The sequence below is a fragment of the Nelumbo lutea genome, chromosome 5 (assembly GCF_056320005.1).
Source record: "Nelumbo lutea isolate HS-2025 chromosome 5, American lotus-T2T, whole genome shotgun sequence".
NCBI lineage: Eukaryota > Viridiplantae > Streptophyta > Magnoliopsida > Proteales > Nelumbonaceae > Nelumbo > Nelumbo lutea.
In genome coordinates, this window is record NC_142688.1 from 33090834 (window position 1) to 33105870 (window position 15037).

Below are 15037 nucleotides of genomic sequence, written 5' to 3' on the forward strand. Positions count from 1 at the left end.
GTGAATTGGGTTTGGATTGAAAAGATTTGGCTTGGCCTCGGGCCTTAGGCCCAAATCTTAAGATTGGGCATGGATTGGCCATAAAGACATAAACCCGACCTCAGCCCATCCAACTTGCACCCATAATCCAAACCTAAAATAGAAAGGAAAATGAAAGTTGGCTAGTTGGGTTAATTGATTTGGTCCATGACCATGACAGCTTGATCCCTAGAGAATCGATGATGAGTTGGACTAGCACCTTCCTGTGTTTTTTTATGGGGCACAAAGCGGGGATAGCTCATCACCCATGCCCATAACCCCAACCCGGGTGAAGGCGGAGCTCCACGATCCATTCCGCGTCTCCGCTACAAGCCTACAACCAGCCGGGACCTTGCCTCCCTTCAGGTTCAGGATGGAGTGGACTAGGACCGGGTTTTAAAAATCGGGTTAGTATAAACCAGCTTGAGCCTGCAAATTTTGGGAGAGAACCGAGCAAGCGCGACTAGCCAAGAAGGCTGAGCCTGCCTGAGCTCATCAATGGCCGACCAGCCCAAATTGAAAAAGGCGCGGCAACCATGAACAAATCCTCTCTGCTTACCTTACTATGATTTGCAGGTTTCTTACACTCGCTTTCAGATTAAAACCAAATCTGAATGTTCACAACCTTAGCCTTTCAACTTCATCTGTTCCAGCAGAAAACCTTGTAAATTTGAAAATCCATAATCAGAGTTTTGAAACCTCACCGTCTTCGCTGATCCCTCTGCAGAAGTTGATTGACCGGTACAAAAAGGCTCGATTACGCTTTCGAATTCCGACCTCTTCACCAGCTCCAAGTGAAGAACCGTTTTGTGATTCGTTTTCGTATTCTGAGAAATACGAGTGCCTAGTTCGTCAGTGTGAAGGATCTTCTAATCCTGAAGATGCTGAACGACTCCATTCTCAAATCATCAAGAATGGGCTTGTCGGTAATTTATTCCTATATAATACGCTCATTAATCTATATGTTCGAACGAGTAATGTAGCATCGGCCCACCGGTTGTTTGCTGAAATGCCGGAGAAAAATGCGGTTACGTGGACTTGCTTGATATCTGGCTATACCCATCAGCACATGCCTGATGAAGCATGTGCTCTTTTGCGCTCGATGATTTGTGCCGGATATCTTCCAACCCACTATACATTTGGTAGTGTACTCCGAGCTTGTCAGGATTCTGGGCCTGGTAAGCTTCGGTTTGGAATGCAAGTCCATGCTCTAATTTCTAAAACCCCGTACATGCTGGACGTTGTAGTTTCAAATGCCATGATTTCAATGTATGGCAGTTGCTGCTTGGAATCAGTGGTATATGCTCGCAGAGTTTTTTATGAAATACAGATAAAAAATTCAATATCTTGGAATTCCATTATTTCTGTCTATTCTCAAAGGGGATATGCCTTTTCTGCTTTTGAGCTCTTCGCAGAAATGCAGTTGGAGGATTCTAGGTTCAGTTCTAAACCTAATGAATATACTTTTGGCAGCCTCATAACTGCGGCTCATTCAACTTCCAGTGATTGTAGTTTGTGTTTACTTGACCAGATGTTTGCCCGAGCTGTAAAATCTGGATTCTCTAGTGATTTGTATGTAGGTAGCGCTTTGGTTAGTGGATTTTCGAGGGTTGGTTTACTTGATGAAGCTAGAAAGATTTTTGGTAAAATGAGTGAGAGAAATGTGGTTTCCATGAATGGACTGATGGTTGGTTTGGTGAGGCAGAAAAGAGGAGAAGCAGCAACCCAGGTTTTCATTGAGACAAAAGACTTGGTGGGGATAAACTGTGATTCTTATGTAGTTCTTCTTAGTGCTTGTGCTGAGTTTAAGGTGTCAAAAGAAGGGAAAAAGAAGGGTAGAGAAGTCCATGCGTTTGTACTCAGAACAGGCCTCAATGATGTAAAGGTTGCCATTGAAAATGGGCTGGTGAACATGTATGCCAAATGTGCTGCCATTGATGATGCCTGCAAGGTTTTCAATTTCATGAGTGTTAAAGATATGGTGTCGTGGAACTCCATGATCTCTGGTCTTGACCAAAATGGACGTTTCAAAGAGGCAGTGACGAACTTTCAAGGAATGAAGAGAAGTGGATTTGTGCCTTCAAATTTTACATTAATTAGCGCTTTGAGTTCATGTGCAAGCTTGGGGAACATCGTACTGGGGGCACAAATTCACTGTGAAGGAATCAAATCAGGTCTTGATTTGGATGTCTCAGTCTCAAATTCGCTTCTTGCCTTCTATTCAGAAGCCAACCATCTCACTGATTGCCGGAAAGTGTTTTCTCTTATGACAGAGTATGATCAAGTTTCATGGAATTCCATCATTGGGGCATTAGCTGATACAGAAGCTTATGTTCCCCATGTCATAGAGCATTTCTTGGATATGATGCGAGCTGGTTGGAGTCCAAACAGAGTGACTTTCCTAAATGTTCTTGCAGCAATAACAACACTTTCAATTCGCGAGCTGGGGCGTCAAGTTCATTCCTTAGTGCTAAAGCATTGTATTGCAGATGATAGCACCATAGAGAATGCACTTCTCTTTTGCTATGGGAAGTGTGGGGAAATGGATGATTGTGAGAAAATATTTTCAAAAATGTCAGATAGGAGAGATGAAGTTTCCTGGAACTCCATGATTTCTGGATATATACGTAATGGGCTCTTGACAAAGGCCATGGATTTGGTTTGGTTTATGATACAGAAGGGACAGAGACTGGATGGTTTCACTTTTGCAACAGTTCTCAGTGCATGTGCCTCTGTTGCAGCATTAGAGCGTGGTATGGAAATTCATGCTCGATGGATAAGGGCTTGCCTGGAATCTGATGTTGTAGTTGAGAGTGCACTTGTTGATATGTACTCTAAATGCGGAAGGATAGACTATGCCTCAAGGGTCTTCGGGGTGATGCCTATGAAAAATGAGTTTTCCTGGAATTCAATGATATCAGGTTATGCAAGACATGGGCATGGCGTGGAGGCACTAGAACTGTTTGATAGGATGCTGCAGGAAGGAAAACCACCAGATCATGTTACTTTTGTTGGTGTCTTGTCAGCTTGTAGCCATGTGGGGTTAGTTAACAAAGGTTTTGAGCATTTTGAGTCCATGAGCAAGAAATATGGTCTGACTCCAAGGATGGAACATTTCTCTTGCATGGTGGATCTCCTTAGCAGAGCTGGAGAGCTCAGTATGGTGAAGGACTTCATTGAAAGCATGCCAGTGAGCCCCAATGTTCTTATTTGGAGAACTGTACTAGGGGCTTGCTGTCGCACAAATGGTGGTAAAACAGATCTGGGGAGGTGGGCTGCAGAGAATCTTTTGGCATTGGAACCTCAAAATGCAGTGAATTATGTCCTCCTTTCTAACATGTATGCTTCTGGTGGTAAGTGGGAAGATGTTGCAGAGGCTCGGGCTGCAATGAGGGAGGCAGCAGTGAAGAAAGAAGCTGGGTGTAGTTGGGTGACCATTAAGGATGGGGTTCATGTTTTTGTAGCTGGAGATAAATCTCACCCAGATTCAGAGGAGATTTATGCAAAGTTGCAGGAATTGAACAGTAAAATGAGAAATGCTGGTTATGTGCCTCAGACAAAATATGCCCTGTATGATCTTGAAGTAGAGAACAAAGAAGAACTGCTTATCTGTCACAGTTAGTAACTTGCAGTTTCCTTTGTTCTCATTCGGACATCAGCATTGCCTGTTAGGATCATGAAGAACCTTCGTGTCTGTGGTGATTGTCACTCTGCCTTCAGATACATATCCAAGATTGTTGGGCGCTAAATGGTTTTACGTGACTCCAACAGGTTTCATCATTTTAGTGATGGAAAGTGTTCATGTGGGGACTACTGGTAATTGACATTATTTTTGGGTAAACCCAGTAAATTGAGTTTTGAACAAAAGCCATTCCATTTGAAGATAAAACAGATGAAAGACAAGTTGTAGAATTACAGTTTCTGTCATCCCCATTTTATTTTTCAATGGATTTTGATGTAAGAGATGAAGATTTTGGCTTTGTTGCACAGTAAATTATCTGAGTGACAGACATTTTTGTTGCCTAATCTAAAACAAGTTTTGTTATGGCTGTCTATTGTATCTATTCTAATATTTCTTCGCACTCTAAGCTTCTGCTTCCTTTGTACATGGTACTATTTTGTCATTTGTGCAAGAGCTCTCCGGTCTCAACCATTTGATGTACTTGAACTTGGGACTTGGTGTTGGATGGGTTTTATTGGCGATATACTGGTTTCAGTATTAAGTGTTACTGGAGTTAAAAGTCATTAGGTCATGGATTAATCATGTCAACTTCATACTGTTAAATCGTATGATTTAATTACACTATCACTGCTTCCTATCAAACATCTCGTTTTCACCCGTAATCCACGGGGAAGAAATCTTGCATAACTGCCTTATTTGCAAATTGCTCTTTGCAACAGAACTCTTTGTTTTTGTGGTGTGAAGGGTAGTTTCCAGAGGTTTGATGCAGCCCCTCTCTGGCTTTCTGAAGTTTTGAAGTCTGATGTTAGCTTCTGTTTCTCTGGTAGTTAGGTGTTTGTTTCCTCTTTTTTATTATTCCTCTCCTTTGGTTTTGTTGTTTGTTTGTCTTGTTGTTGTTTCCTGGTTGTAGCTTACATTTGTGTTGATGGAAGCTCCTTTTTACACAAAAAAAATCCAGATCATTGAAACTGAATGGTCAACCTAGCTAGTTAAAACGTTAAACCCATAAAAAGACGCTATAAATATTTTACTTTTTTTGTTGATTTCAACTTTCAAGAAAGAAGTTTTGATTGGTTAGCTCAGCTGACCAGATGGGATAAAACAATTAACTTGTTCCATATGTAGTAAGTACATGAGCGTCAAAGATAAAGTACAGGAAGTTCATTCAGTTTAGTTACCAAGGAATTCAGAAGAAGCGTTTCCTCTTGATGACCTTAGCAGGCATTTGCTAGAAAAGTCTTCATTCTTCTCATTCAGAACCTGCATTGCAATGCCATTGCATCCACCATTAGTTTCCGGAATCAAGCTTTCATTTGATAATATCTTTAGGGGAACTGGAGTTGGTGACATCTTTATTGAGCCCAGGTCCATTTTTCTGGGCTGGGCTGAAAATGATCAGCCTATTGCTACTCCCATAGTCCCTTGTGTCTTAATGATTTTTTTTTTCATTTAAAAATTATTGTCAAAGTAGCACACTAGCAGTGTAAAAGCATTAAAATTTGACTTTATCCATAACGTGAGGTGGAGGGTTTTGACTTTATATTTATAGTTTTTTAATGTTTTACAGTTGGGCTGTGTTTGGTTTGAAAGAAAAGAAAGAGAAAGGAAGTTGGGCTGCAAATGGATTGAATTGGATTGGATATAGGTACATCCAAATTTGATTCGTTTATGTTCAAATTTGAATCAGATCATATCCTTCAGATATCTAGCAGATTCAAATTGAATTTGGATTATAGTCAGATATTAAATAGTATAAATAAATTAGACTAAAAATGATCAAATTATTATATATTATTAATAAAGTGAACTAAAAATGACTTTAATATTATATTTTATGAACAAAATGAATTGAAAATTACTTGTATACAACTTGCATATATGATAATTTAGTGAAAATACAACTAGGAATGGCAACGGGGCAGGGTGGGGCTAGGTTTTGCCTGTCTCGTACCTGACCCCGAAATGAAATTCCCCGCATTGTCCCCGCCCTGAACCCTAGCGGGGCTAAAAATCATAACCCCATCCTCATCCTCGTGGGGAATGGGGATCCCCCACTTTGCCCCATCCCGCCTTGATCATTCTTACTTGTATACTTATAAATTTATTTTTTTTAATTTTTTTGAAACCTACCTAGAACTATTTTATATATTATAATATAATATAATATATATTAGCATATAGTAACAATTTATATGTATTTCCTGTCCCAACCTCTAGAGTTTCGGGTTTTCCCCAAACCCCAACTAATGGTAAAAAAACCTGCCCCGACCGAGGTGGGGCAGCGCCCCATGGGGACGGATCAAATTGCCATCTCTAAATACAACATTAAGACCAACTTCAAAAATACATATATTATAAATTTTAAGTATATGTGAGCATATATATTTAAATTGAGTCGAATTAGATTATATTGAATGGAATAGGGATGTATTCATATTTGATCTAATTATGAATGAATCAAATTTGGATTATACTTGTAACCACATACCAATTGCAACCATAAAAGTAGGAATGGCAACAAGGTAGGGCAGGGGCCGGGTTTTGCCTGCCCCGTCCCTAACCCTGAACTCAAATGCCCCACCCCAAACCTCGCTGGGACAAGAAATTCTAAACCCACCCATATCCTTTTAAGGAATGGAAATACCCAAATTTGCCTTGTCCCGCCCTTGCCATTCGTACTTGTATACATAATTTTTTGTGTGAAAACTAAGAATTTAAGAGCTAATGTGGACTTGTTTAGGCTTGCCTTGAGGGGCGTGGCACAAAGGCAGCTCGTAGAATCAGGAATGTAATATGTTTTACATTACATTAACTACGTGAAGTAATGCAATTGAGTGAAAACAAAGTTCATTTATCAAAAAGAGGTTTACAGCTCCAAGACCTGCTATGTGTGTTAAGTGGCCAAGGCTTGGAGGATAGTAACCATCTGTTTCTCCACTGTTCTATCTTGGCCAAGATCTGGAACCACTACTTTTCAGCTCTGGGTCTTGCCTGGTTCAGGGTTTGTCAAAGCTTGCTAGAAGTCTGTGGCGATCTACTGTGGCTGCCGTAATCAGTACTATTTGGGCAGAAAGAAATAAAAGGCTTTTCCACAATTTCCAAAGATCCAGAAGAGTTGTTTGCCTTTTCTTTTGGAAAATTGCTCTCTTGGGTCTCGGCTGTAAAGGGAATTCAGGTCTCTCATATTGAGGCTAGGCTGATCTCTAGGAACTTCTGGCATCTGTAATGGTGTATGGTCTGTCTGATCCTTCCCCAAGAGTTGTTTTTTTGGGGGGATCCTATTGTACTATTATTCTTAATTCAATAAATTTACCTTACCTTCTTTGGAAAAAAAAAACTTAGCTCTGTTCTTTGGACAAAAATTTTAGCTAGTCTTGTTAGCCAGGTCAATCTTTTCCGGTCCTCACACCTTTTCCCATGAATGGTTTAATCGAATGGCTGAAAATTTAGCCTCCCTGATTAACTTTCATCCATAATTCTATGAGGCATGTAAATCTACCCAATAACAGAGAATAATCCTCATTGATTACTTTCTCAAACCTGTGGAGTAGACGGTCCTTGCTGCCCCAAGTTTTACAACTTAGGCAAGAAATCAATAAAATAACCGAAAATTATACTGGAAGTACTAACTGGATTACCGATGTTGTAGCTGATCTGTATGCCATGTACATTGCTAATGAGCATTCTCTGTATATTGCTCTTGTTTTTCATGCCTAATCCTTTATACAAGTATTCTTGCACATGCTGGAATTCCTTTTCTTTCTATTTTATCCCTTGGTGGCATTTTGCAGTACTTATTTCTCCTACATGTACAAAATTTTCATGATGGATGGTGTCAGGTTTTTGAACCATTCAGTCCTGTTGGGATTGTGCAACTACCATTAGATCTTGAGATGGGGAAATGCAAAGGTTTTGGGTTTGTTCAAGTAAGTGTGCATATGAAGTTGAAGATTTGGTAACCAAAAACTTGTTTTCCTTCCCTCCCAATTCCCTAGACATGGTATTTATTTATTTATTTGTTTTCCAGTTTGCACAGCTTGAACATGCAAAGGCAGCTCAAAGTTTGAATGGGAATTTGGAGATTGCTGGTCGAACAATCAAGGTTGGTAATTAGTTGTTTGGAAGCAAGGATTTCACCTCCTTTAGCATGCTAGTATTTAGTAATTTTAGTCTTTCTTCTCCAAGTTGAATGCTATTAATACTATTTGTATGACTGTGTCATCTAGCTCATTCTGAAGGTAGATGTTGCCAACAAGAACTTACATGTCCACATGTACAGGTTTCAGCTGTCACAGATCATGTTGCAGTGCAGGATGTTGGAACAAATGCTACTGACTTCGACGATGACGATGATGATGGAGGTGGTTTGGTAAGTAAAACATTCCTGTTATTTTGTGTTTCTGAATATGGGAGATGTTAATTTTATGGTAGACTCTTGAGAGGCCAATTTGGTTCACCTTGCCTAAATTAGGATGGTTTTCAGTCAGTGAGATAATTTCTGATGCACATTTATTGCTTTGTTATCCATGTCAATTAATCACAATAGAAGGCTACAATTTGCTATTCTCAATAAAGTGTTCATGCAATTTTAAACCAGTAGGAATCATGGATGATAGAATGTTGATCCATAAGCCCCATGGTTAACTTGTGGATAAATCATAAATGCTTTGTAATTCCCCACTATTCTTAAGTGTTTCATAGTTTTCTTGAATTGACTTTAGTTTTTACTTGAATAATAACCTGGAAAGGGTAACTAAGCTGATGTTAATACTATGAACCTAGAAAGGCCAAGACACTGGACAATCCCATGCTAATCTATATACTATATAAAGTAGATACTTGCCTTTGGTTCCTTGCAGGTCATAAAAAGTTAATCCAAATACCAAATATCATATATGGCTAATACTTGCATACGTGCATAGCACATGCTCTTAAACTAGTATATAATAATATGGATTCTTTGGTCTTTAACCATGTCATCAATCACTTTATATAGGATTAGGTCTGAATTTTTATGCTGTAGGGCTACTTGTCTTTAAATAGGATTAATCTTCTGAAAATGTTTACTAGATGCAGGCTTTAGATGCTAGATCTAGAGCAGTGTTTATGCAAAAATTGGATCATACTGGCACTGCCACAAGGTTTACCTCCTTTTCCTTTCTTCTTTTGATCAGTATGTTTGTTTCTACTTTTCAGCTTAGTGACATATTCCTTATTTAGAAGTTATTCATATTGCCTGCTTGCAGTATTGCAGGGTCAGTTGGAGTGCCATTACTTAATGGCTCGGCTCCGAATCAACAAGCTGTCAGCCTGCCTATGAATGGGCAAGCAGCAACTCTTGCTTCAGCTCTTCCAGCATTAGTTGTCACATCCCCAATTACTGAACCCATTGGAAATCCTAGCAAGTGCTTGCTATTGAAGAATATGTTTGATCCAGCTACTGAGGTTTGTGATCTACTTGTTTTGTTTTGGTGGTTCTACTTGTGGAAGTATTTAGCTTCAAATTCACCATGCAGACGGATCCTGATTTTGATTTGGACATCAAAGAGGAAGTTCAAGAAGAATGTTCCAAATTCGGCCCTGTCAAGCACATCTATGTGGACAAGTATTGTCATGCATTTGCATTCCTGATATGGTTTCTATTTTTAATGTTCATGTGCAAGTATTTTTCAATATTCACTGTTCCTCTTTGGGATGGATTGGACTAATGCCATCGCACACTGTTTTAATTCCTGCCTGCTAAAATTTCTTGTTAGGAAGTGATGCTGCACTTCCCGCAAGTAGAAGTGCTGGTTACATCTACTTGCGGTTTGAAACTGTGGCAGCAGCAGCAGCTAGTACACAACGTTCAATGCATATGTGATGGTTTGCGTGTAGCTTGATATCAGCTGTGTTCATGGTAATCTTCCAAGGATCATGCTTGCCTCCTATTTCCTCCTTTGGTATCCTTTGTCTATCTTCTTTTATCCATCTTTTTCAATTGCTCAAATTGTTTCTTATCTAAAAATAGCTAGAACAATGTGGCCAGTCCATATGAACCTGTTGCAAGAACCTCAGTGATTAATACGCCACTTCATTTGTAATATTCTAATCTTCCCTTTCAGGCTTGACAGAATTGGGAGTACTTTCCTAGTTTCGTAAAAAGCATAGCTAAATCTAATACCAAAAGTTTATGATCTAAAAAAACTCAAAAAAAAAAAAAAAACTTGAGGTCGAGTTTGAGCATTTATATTCAGTAATACCCATTCTCTCAAGTTTTTTGTATTTGTCGTACTGCTACTGCTATAATCTATTTGTTTTATCTGTATTTCTGGTCATGTCTTAAATAATATTGTCTTTCTTGCAGCAACCCCATGAGTATGAATCGAAGTTCAGAGGCAGTGCGTACATGAGGATTCACTAAGGAATTCTTTAAAATATTTTGGCTTAGGTAGGTTTTGAATCTGTGAAATGAATGTCTGGCTGGCCAGACTGCTAGTAGACATCTTTTCATCTTATACATGAAATGTGCGAAATATGAATTCTGTTTAGAGTGTTCCTCTTTTTTTGCAAGTGGCAACAGTTACATCATGATGGGCGTCTACACTCTGTTGTCCAAATTTGGTAGCATTTTATCCGTAAAAAAGCGGTATCATTTTGTTAGCCTGTATGGACCCTTTTCTGTTTCTTTATTACTATTGCTATTTATGATTTCTTTATTACTTTCCTGCTACATATCCCAATTTCAGAAAACAGGATCCACAAGCAATTTTAAATGTTGCATATTTGGGGCTTGAAGTAATGGAATAGTTTACAAAGCAGTGCTGGGCTATCTATAGGTCATGTAGTAGTGAAGAATTTCAGCCATTGGAAGGCAGTGGACCGTCTAAGGTGAACGAGATACAAGTAATAACAAAAACACGACATCAGAACATTTTGAAGCTCCATGGGTTTTGTTCCCATTGACAATGCAGATTTTTGGTTTACAAATACATGGAGAAAGAAAGCCTGAATGGTATTTTGAGCAGTGAAGCCGAAGCTATGAAACTGAATTGGAACACTGTAAACAAGTGTAGGCCAAACTTTTATCTTACATTCCTCTTGACTGCCTCCCACGAATATAATTCATCAAGCAACTACATTTTCATTTTGTTGGGTTCAAAATTTCCTTTCCCTACCTTCTCTTTCAAACCAAACACAGCCTATAATTTGACTCCATTTGGAGGCCCATATGGATGGATATATGGTACCGGGTAATCTTATTTGGAGGCACATATACCTACATTTTTTTTTATTCTTTTTGGTATTATAACACATATTGCATGTTACCAACCGAGATCAGCTTCAGTCAGTGCAAGGCCCGTTCGAACACAGTTTGAACAGCGTTTACAGCCTTGCATCGGGAGCATCTCCATACTTTTATGTTTTATTTCATGGGGAGATATTCCCAATGCAAAGGCTATGATGGCTGTTCAAACAGGCTTTGTACTGACGGAATCCGGTTTCTTACCAAAACACACATTACAGGGGGGGCTCATGGGGTGGGGGCAGAGCAGGGTGCACTGCACGTGAGGTCCAATCAGCACCCAGTACCCAGAATCAAGACAGAGCGATGTTCTTGACCAAGCTTCATGCCAAGAATGAGAGAAATTCCTAATGTAATATAATAATTTAGGCCACCATTATGTATTTATGCCATGACTTTAGACAGAAAATGACTAATCACTAGGACAAAACCTGAGTTTCCTAAAAGGAATGGGATTCAGTCAGTGCAAAGCCCGTTCAAACTACCATCATAGTCTTGCATTGGGAATATCTTTCCATGAAATACAACATAAAAATAATATGAAAATGTTTCTAATGCAAGGTTATAAAGGCTGTTCGAATAGTCAAACGGGCCTTACACCGACTGAAGCGGATCTCTTCCTAAAATGAGTATACACATGGCACTACTGTAATTCATAGGGAAATGCTCCCAATACATGGCTATAGTGTTGTCTGGGTATGGATGTGGGTACTGGGTAGGAAATTGGGAGTGTAATCTAACTGGGTGTCAAAGTGCCCACGTGATTCACTAGGAACTGTCCAAATGGGAGAATATGAATGGAATATATTCAATTTCAAGGCTATAGAGCCCTACTCATGATTCTGATAATATTACTACTGTGAAGTGTGAACACAAAAAAATCCATGGCCAAGCTATGTGGGGTTTCAGGAGGGGTACACTGACTGGGTACCGTTCTAAACTTTGACATTTTTTTCATACTTAAATACATGCTCTCATGAGAATTTATCGAGTAATAATGGCCCCTAAAATCATCTATACACATCTTTTCATCTTTTATCTTTAATTCTTTCAAGAACGACGGGAGTTGCCGGAATGCTGAACCACCGTTCTCTCTATTTTCCTTGGAGATGAATACCTCGTAAATATCTCTAGAAAGATTAGAACTATGTACTTGGTGGGCACTAAAACCAATCACTGGGCAGCCAGAACCAGAAGCGGGATAACTTCAAATTTAAGCAAGGAAACCTTCAATATTTTGCAACTATGCCAAACCAACTGCATCTTCAGCACTCCCACTAATCATAAGACTTGTTTATAAATACAAGGTTTTTCATTTTATATATTTGTGTTTGTACTCCAAACTGAGCATAATATTATAAATACAAATATGTAAGGTTTTGCACTTTATATATTTATATTTGTGTTCCTCCAAATTGAGCCTAAGATTATGAATATAAATTTTTACACTACAAATATATACAAAATAATATAATATAAAATACAAGGTTTTGTACATAAATTTTAACACAAGGTTCACTTTCCTTTAAAAGGGTTAGGAGCCTTTTGCATGAGTGAAATTGTTAATTTTATTTTCTTTTTTATATTTTTTCCTTCTTCATGGGGTAACCCATCTCCAAACCCATAAACCCTGGTGCAGGTGTGATTCATCCCTAGCCTCTCCCACAACCAGCCAAAGCCAAAGACTTCAATTGCCAATTGACATCCTGCTTGTTTTGGTGCAATTCTGCAAAGCTGCATTGATTTGATTAATTTTACGAATTTGCATGGGTGTAAAGTTCAAAATATTGGTACAGCCTGACATGCCGGTAGGGACGTATCGGCCCTCGCTCCTCTTTTTTTGTTTTTGTGAAACTGGTTTAGAGGGGTCGGTTTAAGGTCCTTCTACCCCCTGAACTGGGTTAAACCTCGAAACACCGTCTTCTCATAAAAATGGTGCTGGTCGTGTGGAGTTGTAAGTTATTTTTTGTTTGGAACTGGTGCTGCCACATAGGTATTTTCTGAAAAGTAGCATTGGTTTTGTTTGGTACTAGTGCTGGCAGCAACATTTTCAACTATTGTTCTATATTATCCAATGACTAGGATGATGCCACATCATTGCACCATTGGCAGTAATGTCCTTTTATCAGAAAATATTGAATTTGGTGTTACTCAAGACTATACTTTCCCGATTTTTAAGGCATGGTTTAGAGCAACATTTTTTTCTAGAAAAAATGGTACCAAACAAAAGGGCGTTGTTTGAAGCATTGCTTTCTTTGATGTGTGTCATTTTCTCAACAAATGGCATCGATGCTGATGATGGCGGATTTGGCCCTCCAGTGAAATTATGACACCTGACACCTCATGTCAATTATGCAGCATCTTGACAACTAGACAGCTCGCCATAGGCAGCTCACCCTTAGCCTGGCATAGGCGCGGCCTGACACAGGCACGAGCTGGTAGCCTGGCTCAGGCACCGACCTGGCGGCTTGACAGGCGCCAAACTGACAACATGGCCTAGACACCGACCCGCCACCTGAAACAGGTGCCGACCTGGCTGCCTGACACAAGTGCCAACCTGACAACCCCGAGGAGCTCACCACCGTACCCCGGTTCTGACGGGATGTGACGAGTCTTACCGTTTGAAGGCTTTTCAACCACCTAATATGCAACAGGTCCCATCATAGTAGGGATCTAGTGACTGTTACACTAACCCACGAGAACTCCAATATATAAAGACCTCACCCCCCAGAGGGGAAAATGGGGAAAAAGGATGGTAACCCCTGCTCTCTAGCTCTCTCATTCTCTAATATCATCTTCAAACTCTCTACTATCAGAGTACTAACTTAGCCATCGGAGTGACCTCGCCGGGTAGACACCCCTGGGTTCTCTAGTTCAGTTCTTGCAGGTTATGTCGATTGCCGCCGTTTACAAAGAGGAGCAGATCATCTCATGTAGGGAGCAATCGAGTTGCACTACACTAGGGAGCTCGCCACTAAGGCAGCTCACCAAGCAGCTCATCAAGGCGGCTCACCACCCAGTAGCTCATCAAGGTAGCTCACCACTAGGCAGTTTGCCACGAAGTAGCTCACCACCATGCAGTTCGCCACTAAGTAGCTCACCACCAGGCAATTCGCCACCAGTGAGCTCCACTTCAGCCTCTAAGCCACCGACCACACGGGAGCAGATGAGATGATGAGGTACTTAGGCAAAAAATTGACACATTACGAAAAAATGATACGTGATCGAAAATAGTTAGATCAAACGCCAAATACCCACTTTGAACCTTGCATGTGTGTCCTAGAGCACATCCCAAATTTCCAACCGTATATGGGGAATATCTTCTCATGACATGTATGGGAAGATGTTCTACATGCACGTTGAGATGTGAATGTGGGACGTGCTCTATAGGGCACAATCTGAACTCTGATTTTGGAGACTTGTTTCAGCACGTTTCTCTTTCCTCAAGCTTTCCCATATTGAGTTATAAATGGTGTCAATGCCGAGAGTACAGGAGTGGTGAGTTAAAAAAAAAATGCATTTTACATTTTTAAATACCGTTAAAATAAATTTAATGATAATTATTAAATCAATAAGCTGGAGTAGCTCAGTTGGTTAGAGCGTGTGGCTGTTAACCACAAGCTCAAAGGTTCAAGCCCTTTCTCTAGCGATGTTAAACTATTAATCACTCAAAGTTACAACTTTAAATTCTTTGTTTTTTTGGATATTTTGAACATGTTTAAGAATTCTAATAGAACAACAGAACGGAGGGGTCTACCTATAACTGCCATAAATAGACCTCTTCATGGGCCATCAAACTTTTTAATAGGGGTGTTCACGGGTCAGGTTGGGTCGGTTTATTAGGGTTTTCCCAACCGACCCGACCTGGTCGGGTTACATGAGGTGAAAATCGAAACCGACCCATTGATAGGCCAAATTGACCTGGTCAGTTTGAGTTGGGTTGGGTTTGTTTCGGTTTTGCTCCTATAGAAAAGGACATCTAATTGAATTCTAATTGTAATTGCCTAATGGGTTGCCTATTTGGTGTAAAAGATTATAGAAAGTTAGAAACT

General features: G+C 39.8%; 2 protein-coding genes and 1 non-coding gene across 3 annotated transcripts; all 3 read left to right on the forward strand.

Moving 5' to 3' along the window:
• Positions 1-433: 433 nt before the first annotated feature.
• MEF7 (Tetratricopeptide repeat (TPR)-like superfamily protein) lies at positions 434-4071 on the forward strand. The gene has a single exon (XM_088943042.1). The coding sequence runs from the start codon at positions 584-586 to the stop codon at positions 3638-3640; it is 3057 nt and encodes a 1018-aa protein (XP_088799168.1). The 5' UTR covers positions 434-583; the 3' UTR covers positions 3641-4071.
• Positions 4072-7468: 3397 nt separating this feature from the next.
• On the forward strand, positions 7469-10337 carry LOC148851555 (uncharacterized). The gene is made up of 8 exons (XM_088943043.1): positions 7469-7626; positions 7728-7802; positions 7980-8069; positions 8771-8841; positions 8947-9145; positions 9217-9305; positions 9457-9599; positions 10047-10337. The coding sequence occupies exons 1-7, from the start codon at positions 7594-7596 to the stop codon at positions 9461-9463; spliced, it is 564 nt and encodes a 187-aa protein (XP_088799169.1). The 5' UTR covers positions 7469-7593; the 3' UTR covers positions 9464-9599; positions 10047-10337.
• A 4223-nt stretch (positions 10338-14560) lies between these two features.
• Positions 14561-14634, forward strand: TRNAN-GUU (transfer RNA asparagine (anticodon GUU)). The gene has a single exon. It is a non-coding gene; the product is annotated as a tRNA-Asn (tRNA).
• The last annotated feature ends 403 nt before the right edge of the window (positions 14635-15037 follow it).

Excerpts from the sequence above, each read along its gene's own strand:
- LOC148851555 (XM_088943043.1), top strand. The coding sequence starts at position 7,594 with ATGGGGAAATGCAAAGGTTTTGGGTTTGTTCAA. Across the intron at positions 7,627-7,727 it reads AAGGTTTTGGGTTTGTTCAA|TTTGCACAGCTTGAACATGC; the intron begins GTAAGTGTGCAT and ends TTTGTTTTCCAG. Across the intron at positions 8,070-8,770 it reads ATGATGATGGAGGTGGTTTG|ATGCAGGCTTTAGATGCTAG; the intron begins GTAAGTAAAACA and ends AATGTTTACTAG.
- MEF7 (XM_088943042.1), top strand. The coding sequence starts at position 584 with ATGATTTGCAGGTTTCTTACACTCGCTTTCAGATTAAAACCAAATCTG.